The sequence below is a fragment of the Acanthochromis polyacanthus genome, chromosome 12 (assembly GCF_021347895.1).
Source record: "Acanthochromis polyacanthus isolate Apoly-LR-REF ecotype Palm Island chromosome 12, KAUST_Apoly_ChrSc, whole genome shotgun sequence".
Lineage (NCBI taxonomy): Eukaryota > Metazoa > Chordata > Actinopteri > Pomacentridae > Acanthochromis > Acanthochromis polyacanthus.
In genome coordinates, this window is record NC_067124.1 from 3,380,759 (window position 1) to 3,399,666 (window position 18,908).

The following is an 18,908-nucleotide window of genomic DNA, read 5'->3' on the forward strand; positions in this document are numbered from 1 at the left end:
TATGTAGAACCGAGTGATACCTGTGAGACCTTCAAACCAACTTCATGCTTGTAAAAATAGAACTGGTTGCTTTGATTGAACAGGGCTGCTGGTGATCTGGCTGGATCTGTCAGTCCTCCTGCAACCTATCAGCAATGGAGTTTGATAGATTTAGTCACTAAGGGGTGAATACTTTTTGAAATGCTTAAAAGCTTGATATATATATATATATATATATATATATATATCCACATAATAGTATGGAAAATATCTTACAGTGGCAGGAAAAGTCTGTGCAGGTTTGGCTGGATTTCTGTATTAACTGGTCAGAAAATGTGATTGTAGCTGCATTCAAGTTAAAAAAATACAGCCATGATGTCCTGGTGACAATAATCATATTTTAAGACATTTTTTTTCATAAATGCAAATTGTTTCAATAGGATCACCTACTTTTTCTTGACTTTCCTCTAACAAGCACAAGATTTTGAAGTATGGGTAGTCCGATCACGACGAAGTGTGCATTAAGTTGTGACGACTAACAAGACACAGCTCTGACAAGTCATTTCTGGTGGCCTGCTATTGGCCGATCAAGTGCTAGAGAGAACGCACTGTGGGTAGTTTTTGAGAAAGTTACCTCACATTAAGCATCACTGTTACTGAAAGCTGTTTGGTTTTATACATGAACCTCTGTAGTTAATGTAATTATTAATCACAACTTAAACCCATCATAGAGACTGTTAGACAGTAGTATAATGTTTGCCTTTACTGGAGAAGAAGCACTTTACTGAGTGATCTCTGCTCTTGCTGTGCTCCTGTCACCTCCAAACTATTGAAGAAATTTGAGCTACACCAGTCTGAGGTTTTTCAGCGAGCTGTTCCATTGTGCTTCCTTCTGCAGTCAGAGATCAGACTGCTTGACATTGAGGCCGCCTTTCAGTGTGACAGGTCAGAGGGATCTCATCTCAGCAAGCTGAACGCATAGAAGTCATCATTTGACACTACAAGTGTTGAAAGTGGTCTGAAAATCCAAAGAAGTGCTGTTTGGTTGAGTGGAAGTAATTTCAGTTGTGGTTGTGGTGTAACTGGAGGGACGAGAACGTTCATTGGTCAGGCCACCTCTTTGTCCAGACTGAAATATCTCAACTACTACTAGATGGATTCCATCCAACCATCCATTATCTATACACCGCCTTATCCTCATTAGGGTCATGGGGAGCTGAAGGGTGAAGGAAGGGGACACCTGGACAGGTAACGGTCTATCACAGGACTACATATAGAGACAAATAATCACATTCACATTCATACCTACAGACAATTTAGAATCACAAGTTAACCTCAGCATGTTTTTGGACTGTGAGTGGAAACCAAAGAACCCAGTGAACCCATCCTGTTTATGCTTTTATCAGCCACACAGAAAGACAAACGTAGGTCAGCAGGATGATCCCTGTGTAAAACTGTAAAACTATTATTTACAAATATTTAGAAATCAGGAACTGTCATTAAAAAAAATCATCAGATGGTGGGAATAATGGCAACTATCTGTAAATTTTAAATATTTTTAGCCGTTTTAAATAGAGTAGAACAGTGTGATTTTATGATATTTTATGATATAAAAGAACAAACTACCATTTATAAATATACTGATTTATTTTTTTAAAGTTATTTTTCTGTCTTCTGTTGGCTTCATGAGACAGACTAGCAGAGAGGCAGACATGACAGTAGGGAGAGGAATGGAGGGAAGAGCTGCAGCAAAGAGTGGGAATCGAACCCGGGCAGCTGTGTTGGAGACTACAGCCTGTCTAAGGGTCAGCCAAAGATATACCGATTTTTGATGTGGACATCATGTACTATTTGGGCCTGCTCTTTTCTTTTCTCTCTCTCTCTTTTTTTTTTTTTTACAGTCAATGTGTAAATATATTTTTCTGTGATTTTTCTACATGTTATTGGTCATTTAACAAGTCAGAACATTTTTCTGTAGGAGCACCAGTGCAGGAAAATACTCAAATACTGTGCTTAAGTACAGTATTGAGGTACTTACTGTTTATGTTTCAGCTGTAGTGAGTCACAAATACAAAACATTACTATACTCTAAATTAAGCCAATTGAAAGTCAATAAAATGAGTCAGTGGCAATGTTAAAATAGAACTTACATATCAATGCATCAATAACAAAAGTCCAATATGTATATACAATTGTACACATTTTAAAGACAATCCTTTATATGTTTTTTAAAAGAACTCTATGGATTACATTACTAACAGGAACACTGTTTCTGCCTAAAACCACCTTAGCATTTCTTTACATTTAAAAGCCAACAGATACATAGTATGACCTTAATGAGCTAAAACTCTAAATATTACACAATTAACCAGACATCACACAAACACTTGCACACAATATATTGTAAATTTAATTCTTGCCTTTTAAATTGACCAAAAAACAGAATCCTGTGTTCCAAAACTGCAGTCACTAAATACAGGATACCATACAAAACCTACAAAATGCAACAGTTACAAACAATTTGTTCGACATATAACAATTGTACAGTATAAATTCATACAATACTGTTTTTGTTTTTATTTGGCACTCGACCACAAGATGCTATTTTGTGTTTTAACAGAAGTCTTACACCTGTCACGGCTTTTCTTTAAAAAAAAAAAGAGAGAGGAAAAAATGATTTAAAAAAAACTATAAAAGCGACACATGGTGACAGCATCGTTGCAGTAGTTGTGATCCTCTGATGGTCTGCATCTTTTCTTTTTTTCTTTACAAAAAAACCAGCAGTAATTGAATTAAACATTCAAAGCTTTTCTAATCAGAACACGATGCGGTAACTGACAGGGATTTGCTTGGGCCTGGAGGAGGGCAGTCAGGGAGCTTCAAGAGGTTTCTGTTGAAGCCGAGTGAAGAAAAGAACGTAGGAGAGAAGAATGGACCATGAATTCAATCCTCTCATTTGAAATTAGAGGGGAAGAAAACCCTTGAGGGAGTGCGTGTTCTTCGTATGTATTCACTGTAACGGTGTACATTCTGCTGTGTGTTTAGATACAACTGGATGTGATTTAATTACTGGCCTCAGCTGTAACTGGAAACAGCTCTCAGCTCAGACTGCCCAGCATTCTTCCATGTTTGTGTGCATGACGGTCGTCCTAAAGCTCAAATCATTCATGTGAACCAAGAGATGTGTCAGCTTTGGCAGTCCAGACTCCAATAACACTGACCACTGGTAGTACTAACGCTGACAACACTAACATACAGAAGCGAGCACAGAGCTAAGTGGATGAGCGGCTGTTTGATAACCATACATTAAAAGAACACACACATGCTCATTGCACATGCATACGTGTTATTTTGAGTCTACGCACCCCTGTACCCAACATGCGGCATTTTAAAAACATCTAAAAGTGAAGCGTGAAGAAATGCGGCTTTGCCCTTCACGTAGTAAAAGTCAACAAAAAGAAAGTGGTTTGCATGCTCGATATCCCGCAACAGCTTAAATAAACAAACATTTTTCAAAAGTATTATTATTTCACAACATTTGTTCTCAACAGAGTATTCTGGACTATGAGGATTCGCTTTACAAATTTAGATGCACTTTAAAATATCTACACTGTACTGAAATACTTGTAAAGACTAGTTTTCTATTGTTACCTAAAGCTAGAGCGCAGTAACACTCTGTGGTGATGTGAAAGAAGCCACTGGAACTGATGATGGACAGAGGGATTCTTTTTCATCTGTCATCAGTGAGACTTCACAAAAAAATCTAACTACGGGTTTGGGCGAATATGCACGGTAGCATAATGTTACATGTTGTTGTTGTCCCAGCACAAAGTCTATGAAACAAAGTCTATCAAGTTTGCAAAATACACAAACACACGTACACATTCTCACAGTAGAAAAGAGGAAAGCAGCACTCGCTCTGAGTGAAGGACAAACTTCACAGGTCCCGTCTGCAGATGGAATGATCTCACCTACAGCACGTCCAACACATCACGCCTCTCTTTTTCCCTCTCGTGGTCTCATGCACACACTCCGTCTATTATACATATTAGAGTGATACAGGCTCTGTGTGGCCCCCAGCTGCAGCCTCAGAGGTACAGAGAGCCAAGCAAAGACACTGATACAGAGACTCCAGTTTATACTGCATATATACAACCAGCCGTAGACTTTCCTTAAACTCTGACACGCCATGAGGACAACTGAGGGACTCAATTACAATCAGTGGGGTTTGACAACCTGATGACAGATCAGTCTTGGTAGGAGTTTGGGGGGTGCAGATAAACAGCTTGAGAGAAGGGGGGAATGTGGCTCCTGTGTCCATCTTTGAAAGTCCTCAGTACATATTGAAGGCCTGTCTTCTTCATCGTCATCATCTCTTCATTCTTCATCATCAGTGTGCTCCATAGTGGAGAGTTGAGGGCATTTAGAGTCACCCAAAGAAGCACTGCAAGCACACAAAGGAGGCGCTCGGTTAGCAAAGTGGCGTCAATGTTATTATGTTGGTCTTCATTATCACACGTTACATGTCATGGTTTGCATTCATGATAGACAAAATAAAAAAACAGGCATCTAATGTCCAAATGAAATCACAGTTTTGAAATATCTTAATGTACACACTACTGTTCAAACATTTGAGGTCTCCCAGACAATTTCATGTTTTCCATGAAAACTCACACTTTCATCCATGTGCTAGCATAACTGCACAAGGGTTTTCTAATCATCAATGAGCCTTTCAACACCATTAGCTAACACAATGTAGCATTAGAACACAGGAGTGATGGTTGCTGGAAATGTTCCTCTGTACCCCTATGGAGATATTACATTAAAAATCAGCTGTTTCCAGATAGTCATTTACCACATTAACAATGTCTACACTGGATCTTTTTTTATTATGAGCGTATTTGTAATGTTCAGAATCCACGTTGTAGTCACTTTGTGTGTCTAACTGACCCAATCTTCAAGTCCTGGATCATCACTGAGACCAAACATGAGTAAAAGAGGCTGCAGTGTTCAAGACTGAAGAAGGTGCATCACGTCAGTTTTGTTTGATGTTTCTGTGGATTTGCACCCAAAATTTGTCAACCAGGGTCAGACTGTCAGTGCCATACTCTGCTGTATGTAGCCACGCTCCTCACCTGCTCTACCTGCATCATTTGACTACCTGTGACTTTGACTCCCTCTTTCCCAGATTCAAAATAAATTTGAAGGGTTTTAACAGAGTGGGAAGAGTGAGAATTGAAGATGATGACATGCTTCCAGAAAGGCATTTCAGGTATGAATACTGTTTTTATAAACACATTTAAGGCACTTTGGGATTGCACCTTGTAGGAACACTTACCATGTTAGTGCTCATTACTTATGGATGTGGCTAGCAGTGAGTAACGATCTGAACCTGTGCTGCTTTCATCTGTGGTACCAACAGAAGCCACAACACAGGAGTTCAGTCACATGTCATTTCCTTTAGTGTGTTATACAGCTGCTCTTTGTAAAAAAAAATGTAGAACTGTAACTAGAGCTGATCAGTTGGAGTATTTTTTAAGAAAAATTTTCTCATATTTTCCATGTGCTTCCCTCCTCTGTAGCAGCAAACTGAATATATCTGGGTGTTGTGGACTCATCTCTAATGATGCCAACACCAGAAAAAGAGTCCAAACAAACCTCTGTTTAAAGATAGTTCACAAATTTCCAAGTCTGCCTTGAAACAATAGTCAGGCGTGGCTGCAGTATGTACACACAGACAGCTCATATGAGGCTTCAGCAGAACAATCAAGTGGATAATTTCCAAAGACTTCGTGTTTTCTAAACAAAATCCCCTCTTTGTGTTACTGTCCCTCCACTGCAGCTCAGGAAGGAAAGACTGTTGGGGGAAATGTGGAGCTACCCATGAGCCTCACATCATCAACTGTGAGCTCAGAGAGACCTGCTGTTTGTGTATTCTGATCTTAGTCTGACTTCAACACATTTTAACACTCAGACTGTAGCAGACTGTCATCATGTTTGATTATAATTGAACTTTTTCGGGGTCAGATCTGTACTCCACATTTCCGGGCTTTTAAAGGTCATAGCCTCGCGCTTACAGGCTCAGCAACACCAAAAACAAAGTAGAGAGCTTGAATTCTACAAGAAGTTGCTCACAAAAACACTCCCTTCAGAAATGATCCTATCCTACACATGGGGGTTTTAAAAAGAAGAGGCTTCTTCTGAGCATCAGCACCTTTAACACCTGCTCCAAAATACCAGGCCACCTCCTACAACGTCTCTTATATCAGTCCATGAACTACATATAGTCACAAAGAAGTGACACTGTGGTTGACCCATCCCACATCCTGCATGGTGCACACAGACTGTGAATAGATTCCCTCCAGCAGGCGTCTTCACTGGCTGGGAGGCAGAACCATTCGTGGGAGAAACACCTTCGTTTCTAAGAGTGAACCTCAGCCCTCCTCCGTTACATCAGCGCACCGACACCTTCAGTCACTGCACGACTCTGAACCGAGTACACTTTGCTGTTTAGAGGATGTTTCATACAGACAGGTTCATTTCATTACCCACACCACACAGCTGACTGGGGGTCTTACAGGTCGTGTTGATGCCTCAGGTTTAGAACTGTCCAGCACTGCTGGGGTCGCACTGCAACAGGCGGACGATGGAGGGGTCGCTCTTCGCTCCTTTGATGAACTCCTCCAAAGACAGCTTGCCTAAAACACACATAACATGAAGAGAAAGCATCTTTTAGTAAGTTGTATTTCAGCGCAACACAGAAAGCACAAGAGTAACATTTTCATCAGGATACCACCTAAATTAAAGGTCAAATGCTCTAACCACCAAATGTTTTAACAACACTGAGTCACAGCGCATTCCCACACATCACACAGGGGCAGGAATTACACCCCATTATGGTGCATTCTAGTGTTTGCGTGTGTAAACATTCTGCTGTAATTATGTGACATTCAGAGTCTATGTCATGCTGTAAGAAGGATCTGTCCACGTTGGTGCAACTCACTGGTGAACAGAAAACAGGCCTGAATCCTGGTGAGGAGAGGTAGTGAGATCATGGCAATGTCGAGGTGAATCTCTTCTGTTTTTAGGGTTTTTTCCTCAAAACCTGATTGAGTGAATCCTAATGATGTTACACTTTTCACCATCAGGGGGAAGTGTTGAGATATTTCTGCCTGAGGCTGACATCAGAGTCCAGCTGCCTCTCCAGTAGCTGTGCACTGCGTGTCATTCTCATTGGAGGACCCAGAATAAAGACAGCACACTTCCATGTTGTGGTCATCACTCTCACTTCATCTTGCTGTCTTTGTTCTGCCGTCACTTTTCTCCCTGTTAGTCTTCCCTCCACCTCCCCACACTGCTCACTAATTCCTCATCGTCCGTCTCCCCCCGTGTCTCTTGTGCTGTGGGGTCTCCCTCCACATGAAGAGTCGTACGCTGGTGCTGCTCGAATATCTATAGTCCAATTGTGTGCAGCTCAAGTGTGTTTTTTGTTACTAAAATTTCAGGTCAGGTATGAAATGTGTTGTGAGTGAGTGGCTTCTTCAGGCTGGAGCACTCTGTAATAGAAAACCAGGCCGGATTGTACAATGACAACAGCTGCCAGCCAGTGAACCAGGTGGCAGTGACAAGCTGTTCAATACATTTGCATTTTCAATGCCTGTTGAGCTCCCTTTCATGCAATCAGTTTCTATCAGATTGTCTTAAAGTTCTTTTGGTGGATTGTTGGAGAAGCACAGGAAAACCTGAAATGCTTTACATGTCAGGTTGGTCACAAACAAAAGACTGTGTTGGCTTTAGAGCGTCCTGACATTAGCAGATACTACCACAGGTGTGATCTTAATAGCAATCAATGGGTTGTTTAAACATTCTAAGAATGAAGTAACACCTGCACACCGATTACAGGCCATCAAAGAAGAGACTAATTTAATCTCAGCTGGATCTTTGTTCAGTCAAAATGCATAAAATAGATAAAAACAGTGTGTGAAGAAGAATTCAGACCCTTTATTTGAGTAAAAGAAAAAACACAGCAAATCAGACATACTGTATTAAAAGTAAAAGCTCTGAAGAATGAGCAGCAAAACATAGTAAAAGAATTAAAGTAAAAGTACTGGTGGGTTCCCTCTGACTCATATACGATTATACATGACATCATGAGATTATTAATAGTGAAGTAGTGGTGTGTCAGCAGCATGCACTGTTGGAGCTGCTGTAGGTGGAGCTGGTTTCAACTACTTCATGTCAAGTATTATATACAGGGACACCAGATAAATGAGAAAACTACTGTTATTAGTTTTCAGACTTTTTCTCTAATGTTTGGTTTTTGGTGAGACATTGGATCATGGGAACATTCATTACACTGAAACTAAGTTTAGAAAGGAAAAAAAAATCAATGTTTGGTAGAGCTGTCAGCTCGCAGACATGTGATAAATGACGCCAACACGCACTGCTTTTTGTAACACGTCAGATGCCAAATAGGTTGGAAGCCACTGGTTTAAAATGCAAAACATTTTCAGCTTAATAGTGCTCAGGGGGCTGCACAGTGACGTAGTGGTTAGCACTTTCACCTTGCAGCAAGAAGATCCCCGGTTCAAATCCCGGCCTGGGCCTGGGATCTTTCTGCATGGAGTTTGCATGTTCTCCCTGTGCATGCGTGGGTTTTCTCCGGGTACTCCGGCTTCCTCCCACAGTCCAAAAACATGCTGAGGTTAATTGGTTACTCTAAATTGTCCGTAGGTGTGAATGTGAGTGTGATTGTGTGTCTGTATATGTAGCCCTGTGACAGACTGGTGACCTGTCCAGGGTGTCCCCTGCCTTCACCCAAGTCAGCTGGGATAGACTCCAGCACCCCCCATGACCCTAGTGAGGATAAAGCGGTGTATGGAGAATGGATGGATGGAATAGTGCTCAGGTTAAATAACTATAGCAGAGTAGAAAGTATAATATTTCCTTTTCAAACACAGAAGAAGTACAAAGTAGTGAAACATAGAAGTACTCAAGATGTAAATACCTCAAAATGATATTATAGTACTGTGTTTGAGTGAATGCACGTATCTACATGTTGCAGTAGTTACCCTGACACTATGGAATACATACATGCATACACTAGCAGTCAGAAGTTTGGACATGCATTCTCATTTAATGTTTTTTCTATAGTTTCATGACTTTTTACGCTGTAGATTCTCACTGAAGGCATCAAAACTATGAATGAACACATACGGAATTATGTAGTAAATAAAAAACTGTGAAATAAGTCAGAACATGTTTTGTAGTTTAGATTCTTCAGCCCTTTGCTTTCATTACTGCTTTTCACACTCTTGCCATTCTCTCAATGAGCTTCATGAGGTGATCACCTGAAATGGTTTTACTTCACAGGTGTTCCTTGTCAGGGTTCATCTGTGGAACTTCTTTCCTTCTTAATGGGGTTTGGACCATCAGTTGTGTTGTGCAGAAGTCAGGTTGCTACAGAACTGACAGCCCTATTTGACAACTGTTAGAATCCATATTATGGTAAGAACCAATCAGCTGAGAGAAACGACAGTCCATGATTACTTTAAGAACTGAAGGTCAGTCAAAAAACTTTGGACTAGTACTGTGTATCATTATAAAATAAATCACAATTATATATAAAATAACAAAAAAAATCAGTAGTTTTCTAAATTTTACAGAAAATTACAGACATTATCTATATTTGAACAACCGAATGTTAATTAAAGTATTATGCTATAATGCCAAAGTACTTTTATTTCTCTCCCCGTCCCTTCCCCAAAATGTACTGTATTATTTATACAGTACTTTTGTTTTCTTAAAATAGACAAATACACACCAATTCACATAATATGACACTAATTATCAGTATTTAAATATATAAAGTATAAATATGCACTGAATCTTTCAGTGCAAGAGTTCTTGGACGGTACATGAGCTTAATTATCTTCACTGTGTGGATAACAGGCTGCCTGAGGAGTCTTGTATCGTCACCACACTGGTGCTGCTGGAGTTCAGCATGCTCCTATGGCAGCTTAGATTTTTCACTTTGTCCCCTCAAAATTTACTTCTAATACTAATTCATTGAAATAAAACTTTTATTACAGGCCCTGTATTTTTTTCAGTTCTCTGAGGGGGTTCTGGTGGTTTATTTGTCAATTTTCATCTGAATAAATGAGTGTTTTTAAATCATAGTGCTATGTACTTTGTTTTCCAAAATAACTGCTTTTCAACAATCTTGAGCACGTGATAACATTTTATTGAAAGTGTTTGATTATTATAAGTCTTAAATCTGTAAAATATAACAGCTGCACTACACAACTTTTAGGTCTATCAGTTTATGGAGGGTGTTTGATTGATAATACCGTAAAATCAGTAAAATACCAGAGTTTTAGTGCGCCACCTTTATGTGTGCCAGAGGAACAACCCCAGAACTCGGCTGTACATCGACCAAATCAGTGTTAATATGGAAATGAAAATCACTCCTCTATACTCCCTCAGCTCTGTTGCGGGTTCCTTATTTTTCCACGACAAACTGATTTTATGTCTTTCAATTTATTTAAGGTGTTTGAAAATCTGTTAAATAACAGTCTGCAAAACATAATGAAAATGTCTGCAAATTTAATGCAATTTAATTGAATTAGAATTTAACTTCAATTTTATGGTTTTTTGTTTGGCAACAGTCCAGTGCCAGTCGTGAATTTTTTTGCATTTACATTTTTTAACATCCATTCTCCATACACCGCTTTATCCTCACTAGGGTCGTGGGGGGTGCTGGAGTCTGTCCCAGCTGACTCAGGTGAAGGCAGGGGACACCCTGGACAGGTCACCAGTTTGTCACAGGGCTACATATACAGACACACAATCACACTCACATTCACACCTACGGGCAATTTAGAGTGATCAATTAACCTCAGCATATTTTTGGACTGTGGGAGGAAGCCGGAGTACCCGGAGAAAACCCACGCATGCACAGAGAGAACATGCAAACTCCATGCAGAAAGATCCCAGGCCCACCCCGGGATTTGAACCGGGGATCTTCTTACTGCAAGGCGAAAGTGCTAACCAGTACACCACGGTGCAACCCCATTTTTTAACAGTGTATGTGTAATATTTATTTGCATATACACACATAAAAGTGTGGATAAACAGTCACACCACCAAGGGTGACAAACTTGTTAAAGTTATCATCAATTCAAGAACTGAGATGTCAAAGAGTAGCAATATAAAGGGAACAATCATGACTCCTTTATTCATTGACGATACTCTCTAAATACTCTTGTAACCAAATGCGATGTGGGCGTAATTTTAAACCATCGGCTGATGAATAATTTTCACTTCACTGATAAACTAAACACCAAACCTGCTCCCACTCTTCTAAATGAAGGTAGCCTACCGTCTCTGTTGGTGTCCATCTGCCTGAAGATTTTCTCTGTCCTCTTCTCAGGTGTGGACTCGTCCTCAGGCATCTTCATCACGGAGGACACCATCTTATATATTGCCTACAAAGGAGCACACAGTGAGGTCAGACAATCAGACAACCCTAACCCTAACCGCAGGGTGCTGTGGAACTAATTACTGCCCCCAGGAACTCCACAGTTGAGACTCACTGTAGCTAACAGGCTTGATGCTGTCACCGTTTCTGTAGTGGACGTGAGATCTCAAACATCATCTCATGTGCATATGTTAGCTTTTCCTCTTTAATTCTGATATTTTTACCAGACTTCCTGTCAGGTGCTGTGTTATTGAGCTCTAGGTGGACGTTATGTGACCGTGGATGTGTGTAAGTCACTGTGCATTTTAGCCTCCTCCATTTATTCCTTTCATTACATTTTCTGCATAAAAGTATGATTTATGTTCTGTCTTTAAAAACATCACATTGAAACCAAAAAAAGTAGCATCACTGGCATGTGCAAAACTAGATTTTGCTAACAGGGTGATGTGTTGCATTTTGTAATTACTAAACTTCTCATTGTGTAACAGTTGTCAGTATTGATGCAAAATGATGAGGATTAAAAAGTGAACAGAATCACATTTTACTGCTCATTGAAGACTGAACTGCTGTGTTTGTGATATATTAGAGTTGAGTGAATAAGTGAAGAAGAGTGTGAGAGTTCCTGGTTAAAGATAAAATGGATGGAAGATGACTTTAGGTTCTAGTCCCACAGCCTGCAAACAGCCCTTCTATACCACCTGTGGTTGTTGGATCTCTTTACAACAGCAAAACGCAAACTAAAACTAAGGATGCATGGATTAGATTTTTTAAAAACCTACTATCAGCTCTGATACCTAAGTCAAGTGCCTTCTTTTTCCGAAATGTAAAATCTGTGCACCCCAAATGAGTAATTTTTACATAAAGTAACATGCATTTCTACAGGAAAGAGCATAATTAGTAGCCAGAGTTAATGACATTTTAGAATGACATAGTATTTGCTGTAGATTATTCTCATCATGGGTGACACTTGACTCAAAAGAAAAAACAACATAAAGGCCACCAGAACAGCTTCAGTGCACCTTGAATTGTTTCCTCAAGTCTCAGGAACAACATCCTCCCAAAATACTTGAGCATTTTTGGTGTTTGATGATAGTGAGGGAGAATACACCAGTCCAAAACCTCTTATAGGTGTTTAAACAGGTGACTGCAAAGACCGTAGCACATGATTCACATCCTGTTCATACTCATCAAACCATGCACACACTTCTAGTGCCCTACAGATGAGGTCATGGTCACACTGGAAGAAACCATTCTCATGAGGACTGGAATGTTTGATCACACAGAGCGACATCGTATTGATCACTCCATCTGAGTGGACAAGGGGACACAAACCCTGCCAGCAAAATGTCCCCCACATTATTAAAAAGATTCACTGGATCTGTAAGGGGTCAAGGGATCATGCTTTTCCTTTACTTTGTCACCCATCAGAATATATATCTTTGGTCCAGACTACAGAAAAGTCCTGTAGCAGCTCAGTTACCTCAGAAACCCTCAGTCACCATGTAACAGAAGCTACAAAGACGTAATAGCTTTAACAGGTTGCTGGTACTCATGTTGGGTTTTTAATTTCAGTCCCACACATTAACTCCTGTTAGTACAAGAAAATGCTGAAGAGAACTTGTGATCTGTCCACATGAAGCCAACACAGCATGAATATTTTCAGCTATTCCAATTCTGAAAGCTTAGGAAAAGCTGGCAGTTGTCTTTTTGGCCTGCTCCTCTTCAGTGTACTTTACTGAAGATACCTTCAGAATAAAAGCAATAAGGTGCTCATTATATTCTATTGTATTGACCCTAATGGAATTAGCAGAAAACAGATTTTCTACAGCCTCAGACACAGAAACTCGAGATCCCAAAAGGCCAACACATCCATCCGTTCTCCATACTCTGCTTTATCCTCACTAGGGTCATGGGGGGTGCTGGAGTCTATCTCAGGTGAAGGCAGGGGACACCAGTCTGTCACAGGGCTACATATACAGACAAACAATCACACTCACACCTACGGACAGTTTAGAGTAATCAATTAACCTCAGCATATTTTTGGACTGTGGGAGGAAGCCGGAGTACCCGGAGAAAACCCACGCATGCACAGAGAGAACATGCAAACTCCATGCAGAAAGATCCCAGGCCCAGGCCGGGATTTGAACCGGGGATCTTCTTGCTGCAAGGCGAAAGTGCTAACCAGTACACCACTGTGCAGCCCTGTTATGTAACATGCCCCTGTGATATTTCATTTATTGATATAAGGAACATTTATCTGCTGTGTCACAACAATACACACACACATAAACACATGCAGGTGTACACTGATACCATAGAATGTACTTCAGTATGGCAGCTTGTGCACTGCTTCCCACTGACTACATATTTATGGTGAAGGTAGGGAGGGGTGGAGACAAACACATGCACATAGACAATCCCTTGCAGACTATTTATCAGTGTTGTGTCTCCTCTGTGCTCTGTTGCAATGCAGGCTGTTTGGCAGTAAACAGTGAAATCACAGCCCACTCTCTCTGTCTCTAATTTGAAGGCGGATTTGAGGGGAATGGGAGCTGACATGTGAATAGAAAAGGGCTGACTGTGATTACAGTGCAGAGCTTTATATAGGTGCTGGGTATGCTGCCTATTACACAGTAGCTCCTGGTGTCACAGAGGAGATGAGGGACAAACAAGGCCATCGCTAATATCAGCCTTCCTTTCAGTTTGGAGCTGGGTCTGTTGTTAATCGAAACCCTTAAAACGGCTGTGAGTGTTTACTACATTCTGCCCATATGAGGGATTTAACTGATGGTCTAATTCAGAGCCACAGAGTTGAACAAGCTAAAATTTCTAAATCTCAAAATTACAAGCAACCAATAAGAACTGAAACCATCTGGAGCTTATGGCTCTCCTGACTATACACGGTGCTATGAGAACAGAGAAATACAGAGTATTTTTGGTCACATCTCAGCTTACTCTTACTGATTCCAAAATTATTGTCAGTTGTGTGTCAGTTGATTGGCAACTGACTGACATTTTGCTGACCTGCTGCTCTCCAAGATCCAGAAGCTACACTAACACCCCCCCTATAGGACGCTCTTGTGCAACATTTTGGAAAATTTCATGGTTGTGCTTATTTTTATTATTATTTTGTTTTTGCCATTTTCGGCTTTATTTTGATAGTTACAGTGAAGACAGACAGGAAACGGGGAGAAGAGCAGGGGGAAGACATGCAGCAAAGGGCTACGAGCAGGAATCGAACCCGGGCTGCTGCGTCGGAGACCAGGCCCTGTACATGGGTCGCCCACTTAACCTGTCAAGCTATATGGGTGCCCTTTAATGGTCGTGCTTGACTACAATACCTGACCTGTAATAAAGAGTAGCTAAAGAAGCTAACATCAGCTGGTGTTTCCTGTAAGCTAGTGCTGACTTTGATATCATTCTGCAGGGAGTGTTTAAAGGAACAGCACTGGTCTGTCTGGTGATTTTGGGGTAGTGGCTGATCCGAGTTACTACACACTAATTATAAAAAAAAAATCAGAGGGTCACATACCTGGTTTAATAACTCTTCAGTATAAGAATTTAACCCATTCTCCAGTCTAATGACATACTGAAGGAAGCGTACAATTATTTTATTTTATTCATGTCCAGTAGGAAACAACAGGGAGTCAGTCAGAAAAAGGCTTGGATGTACATTCGACTTCAGTGGGCTGCTAACGTGCATGCTCTGTGGAAGTGTGCCAAAACATGGCAGATCTGGTTTGGTGTATGTGCCAGTTAGGACCTTTCATAGGAGCCCAGTATGCAGCCTACAGAATGTGAACGGTATCATCCTGCGTATTATATGGTAAATGTCTGCCACAAAGAGGAATAACATCATACTGACCATAAGCTACAAGTTGGGGCTAAATGCAAATCAACAGAATTTGTCACACTTTGCTGCATCCATCATTGTATTCTCATTTTATTACCATCATGCCTCACCTTAACTGGTGGAGGCAGGTGGCTGCCCTCCCTGGGCCTGGTTCTGCTGGAGGTTTCTTCCGGGTAAATTGAAGTTTCTTTTCTTCTCACTGTTGCTAAAGTACTTCCTCAAAGGGAACTGCTGTATTTGTTGGGTTTGTCTCTATAATATAAAATGGTCAGGTCTTCACCTCACTATGTGAAGTGAGCTTATATGACTAATGTTGTGAACTGGCGTTATATAAATAAAACCCAATGAATATCCAGTCTTTGGCTCATGCATAGTGGGACTTTGAGGTAAATGTTAACACTGTAGCAAGTTTAATGTAGATCATGTTCATCATTTTCGCACACTAAGATTTGTTAATTAGAAATAAACACAAAACAAGTTGAGGCTGATGTTTTTAGTTTTGAACCAAAGCACTGGACACTTTGACCTGGCAGTGGCAGTACAAGATAACTTGAGAAGTTGTCAAACGTACAGTGTGCAGCCATTTCAGGACTGAATGCTTGATGCAATACAAGATGTAGGTTTCAAAAATGAGCATATTCAGCAGGATCCCGTGTTTTCGGGGCTAAGAGCCACAGGACGGGTAATAAAGTCAGGAAGTACTGAGTGATGCACTTACACACACATTCTTGATGCTGGTCTTATAATTTATCAAGCTTTATCCGTTAACACAGTCAGTCTTTAGATACCAGACAGTGTAACTCTCCTGGACCAAACGTAAAGCCAGTTATTCAGTTCAGATCCTGTCTTCATCTTCACCTCTAGACTACAATCTTTTTACTCCAGGATTTCCTTTTTCTTCACATATGACCCCTTGCCAGCGGGTGTTCTCCTACCCTATGATTATGGATTCCCTTTATTTCTCTTACAGATTTAACAGTAAAACTGCCTGTTTTTTTTTAAAATTATTATCTGCAATGGCCATATGGGTCTTTACATCCTTTATCGGCTTTGTTAAGCTCCACTGGTCTAACCAGCATCCATTCTACAACCTGAATGCCACTGAGAAAGAAAAAGAGAAGGCTCCTTTCATAGCCTTCCAGCAGGGAACTTCCAGACACGAACACAACATTGTCTCCTACGAAGCCAGACACAGCCTGAGCCACGGTCAAGAGGACAAACAGAGAGAAAAACAACACACAGCTAATCAGCCAAAGCTCTGGACTAATACCTGGTCACTTGTGAGCGAGAGCATAAATATCTTTTTCCTTCCCTCTCCATAATACAGAAGAAGACAGATGTAGAAAAGAAAAGAGTGAGGGAGGTTGTCCAATTGTTAAGACGTATTTGCATTGGCGGAGCCAGCTGAGCACCACTATTTTGTAGTAATAAGCACACATACACAATACTCAGACACACACTGTCTCTTTCCTCACACTACAGATGAATATGTTTCCCATGGCGGCTTTATCCACCTGAACACCAATCTATTCATCTACCCCGCTATTCTGTTCAATCTCACTAAATCGCCATTATGAATGCTGTCTCCCTTTATTTTTGGCCAAGCGAGACAATGATTTTCCCTCTGTGTGATCCGCTCTGCTGATAGTTCTGTGTCTCAGATGAAAGGTAGACACGGGTGAGACATCAACTACTGATGAGTGGATGAGACGGTTTTATCTTTCTCTCTGTGTTCAGATTTTGCCATTATCTGAAGAAGATAAGCCAAGCTGCTTGTGATCTATCCCATTCCATTACTCCCACAGCAAGGTTAATTATGAGCATCACCAGCATTTACACACTCTCTGCATGAGAGAGCATTAGCTAGCTGGAGCGGACCACAGCTCCCAGTCACTATGGCAAATGGAGGCGAGTGTTAACAGAAAACATGGAGATCACTGTGGGAGGAATGACAGAATCCTTTGGGTGAAGCACTCACAAGTGCCAGCCACAGTCATACTGCTGTGATGGACAATATCCCTTACAGAGAAAACACTCTACATCTGGGTAAGACACTGAGAAATTACGATTAAAAACATAACTACATGGATTCAAGACTACATACATTTTTTCTAAAAAATAAACAACAACAAAAACTGCATATAAACAAGAATGATTTGTTGTTGTTTACATTATATTACAGGGGTTTGCATATACAAATATGTTCCAAAAATGTGCATGAGAAAGTATGGTCAACACATTAAAGTCAAACAAAGACAGCCTCTGCAACCACTTAACAAAACTAAATTAGTAATACAGCCTCCATTTTGCTTTGGTAGAATATCAACATGAGGGCACAGCAGCAGAACCAGACCAGCTTTATCAGCAGATATTGGCCTGTTATAGGTACAGAGTTTAACAAATAAACCTTTATGGATGAGGAAATCATAATGCATAGCACAAGAACTATCTTGTTTGTAGTGAGTGGTGTCCTAGCACAAGTTTTAGAGACGTCTCAATTATAATGATCTCCGAGGAAAATGATTCCTGAGCCAAAAGGATTGTTTTGTTGCAGTACCATGAGTGGCCACTGTGACACAGCAGCAGCTGTACAGCTGTGCATATCTGACTCCCTTACTATATTCACACAGTCCTGCCATGCACAAATTCTGAACCGTCCACATGGCATATGACAAAATTTATTACCTTCTTTTTGTAGATTCAAGATGTTTAAGTTAATGGCTCTGTGAGGCTGCGTTTGGGATAAATATGAACGCTATATAAACGCTGACAATGAAAATGTTAAGCGGGTGATGTTTAGCAATTAATGTTCATCATGTTCACCATGTTAGTAGCTATGCTAACTAGCACAACCTAATACAAAGTGGTGTTATTTCACAGCAAGAAGGTTGTGGGTTTGACTCGTGGCTCTGGCCAAGTCCTGGGTCTTTCTTCATAGAGTTTGCACGTCTCCCCACACTTGCATGGGTTTCCTATAAAGGTTCACGTTTCTCCTGACATCAAAAACATGTGAAGCTAAATCTCCTAAGTGGCCTTGACCATGGTGCTAGCTTAGTACTCCAGTAGGTACCCTGGGTGCTACATAGTGACTCCCCACTGCTCATAGTACTTAGGACTGCTTAGAAACACTGAATGAATTTCTCTACAATAAAGGATAACTTAAGCACAAAGTACAAGAGAGGCAGAAGACATTTGGACAAACTAAAGTGTTAAAAAATAATAATTTGTACTGATGATGGTTCTACGTGAAGTGGAATAACCACAAGTTACTGGAATTCATACTGAGGGGTACATGATTCTAAAGAGAAAATAAATCATTGAACTCCATCTAAAAATGAGCAGACATTTCATTCAAAACCACACATGTAAACATCATTTGGAGAAAGGACACCTTGGCCACTATGTTTAGTATTCTAGCGTCCCGACCTGGGCACAGACACACGGCAGAAATGGATTTAGCTTCATGAGAGCCAGCTGCCACATCTGTCCTCTGATGCACCTGAATGCAGACACTGTGATCACACTAAGCTGCAGACTTTACTGAGACTTTGAGCTCAGGCTTCATTTTTACTTCTGCATTTACTTTCAAATGTCAGT

At 40.6% G+C, this 18,908-nt stretch overlaps 1 protein-coding gene across 8 annotated transcripts in view; it reads right to left on the minus strand.

Moving 5' to 3' along the window:
• Positions 1-2,366: 2,366 nt before the first annotated feature.
• The window catches only part of ncalda (neurocalcin delta a), a 91,949-nt gene continuing 75,407 nt past the window's right edge, over positions 2,367-18,908 (minus strand). For all 8 annotated transcript variants that reach the window (XM_051956441.1, XM_051956440.1, XM_051956439.1 and 5 more), the window contains 3 exons: positions 11,360-11,465; positions 6,558-6,677; positions 2,367-4,423 (listed from right to left, as the gene is read on the minus strand). In XM_051956441.1, coding sequence (XP_051812401.1) covers positions 6,580-6,677; positions 11,360-11,465 — 204 coding nt within the window. In that variant the 3' untranslated portion in view covers positions 2,367-4,423; positions 6,558-6,579. The remainder of the gene's footprint in view (positions 4,424-6,557; positions 6,678-11,359; positions 11,466-18,908) is intronic.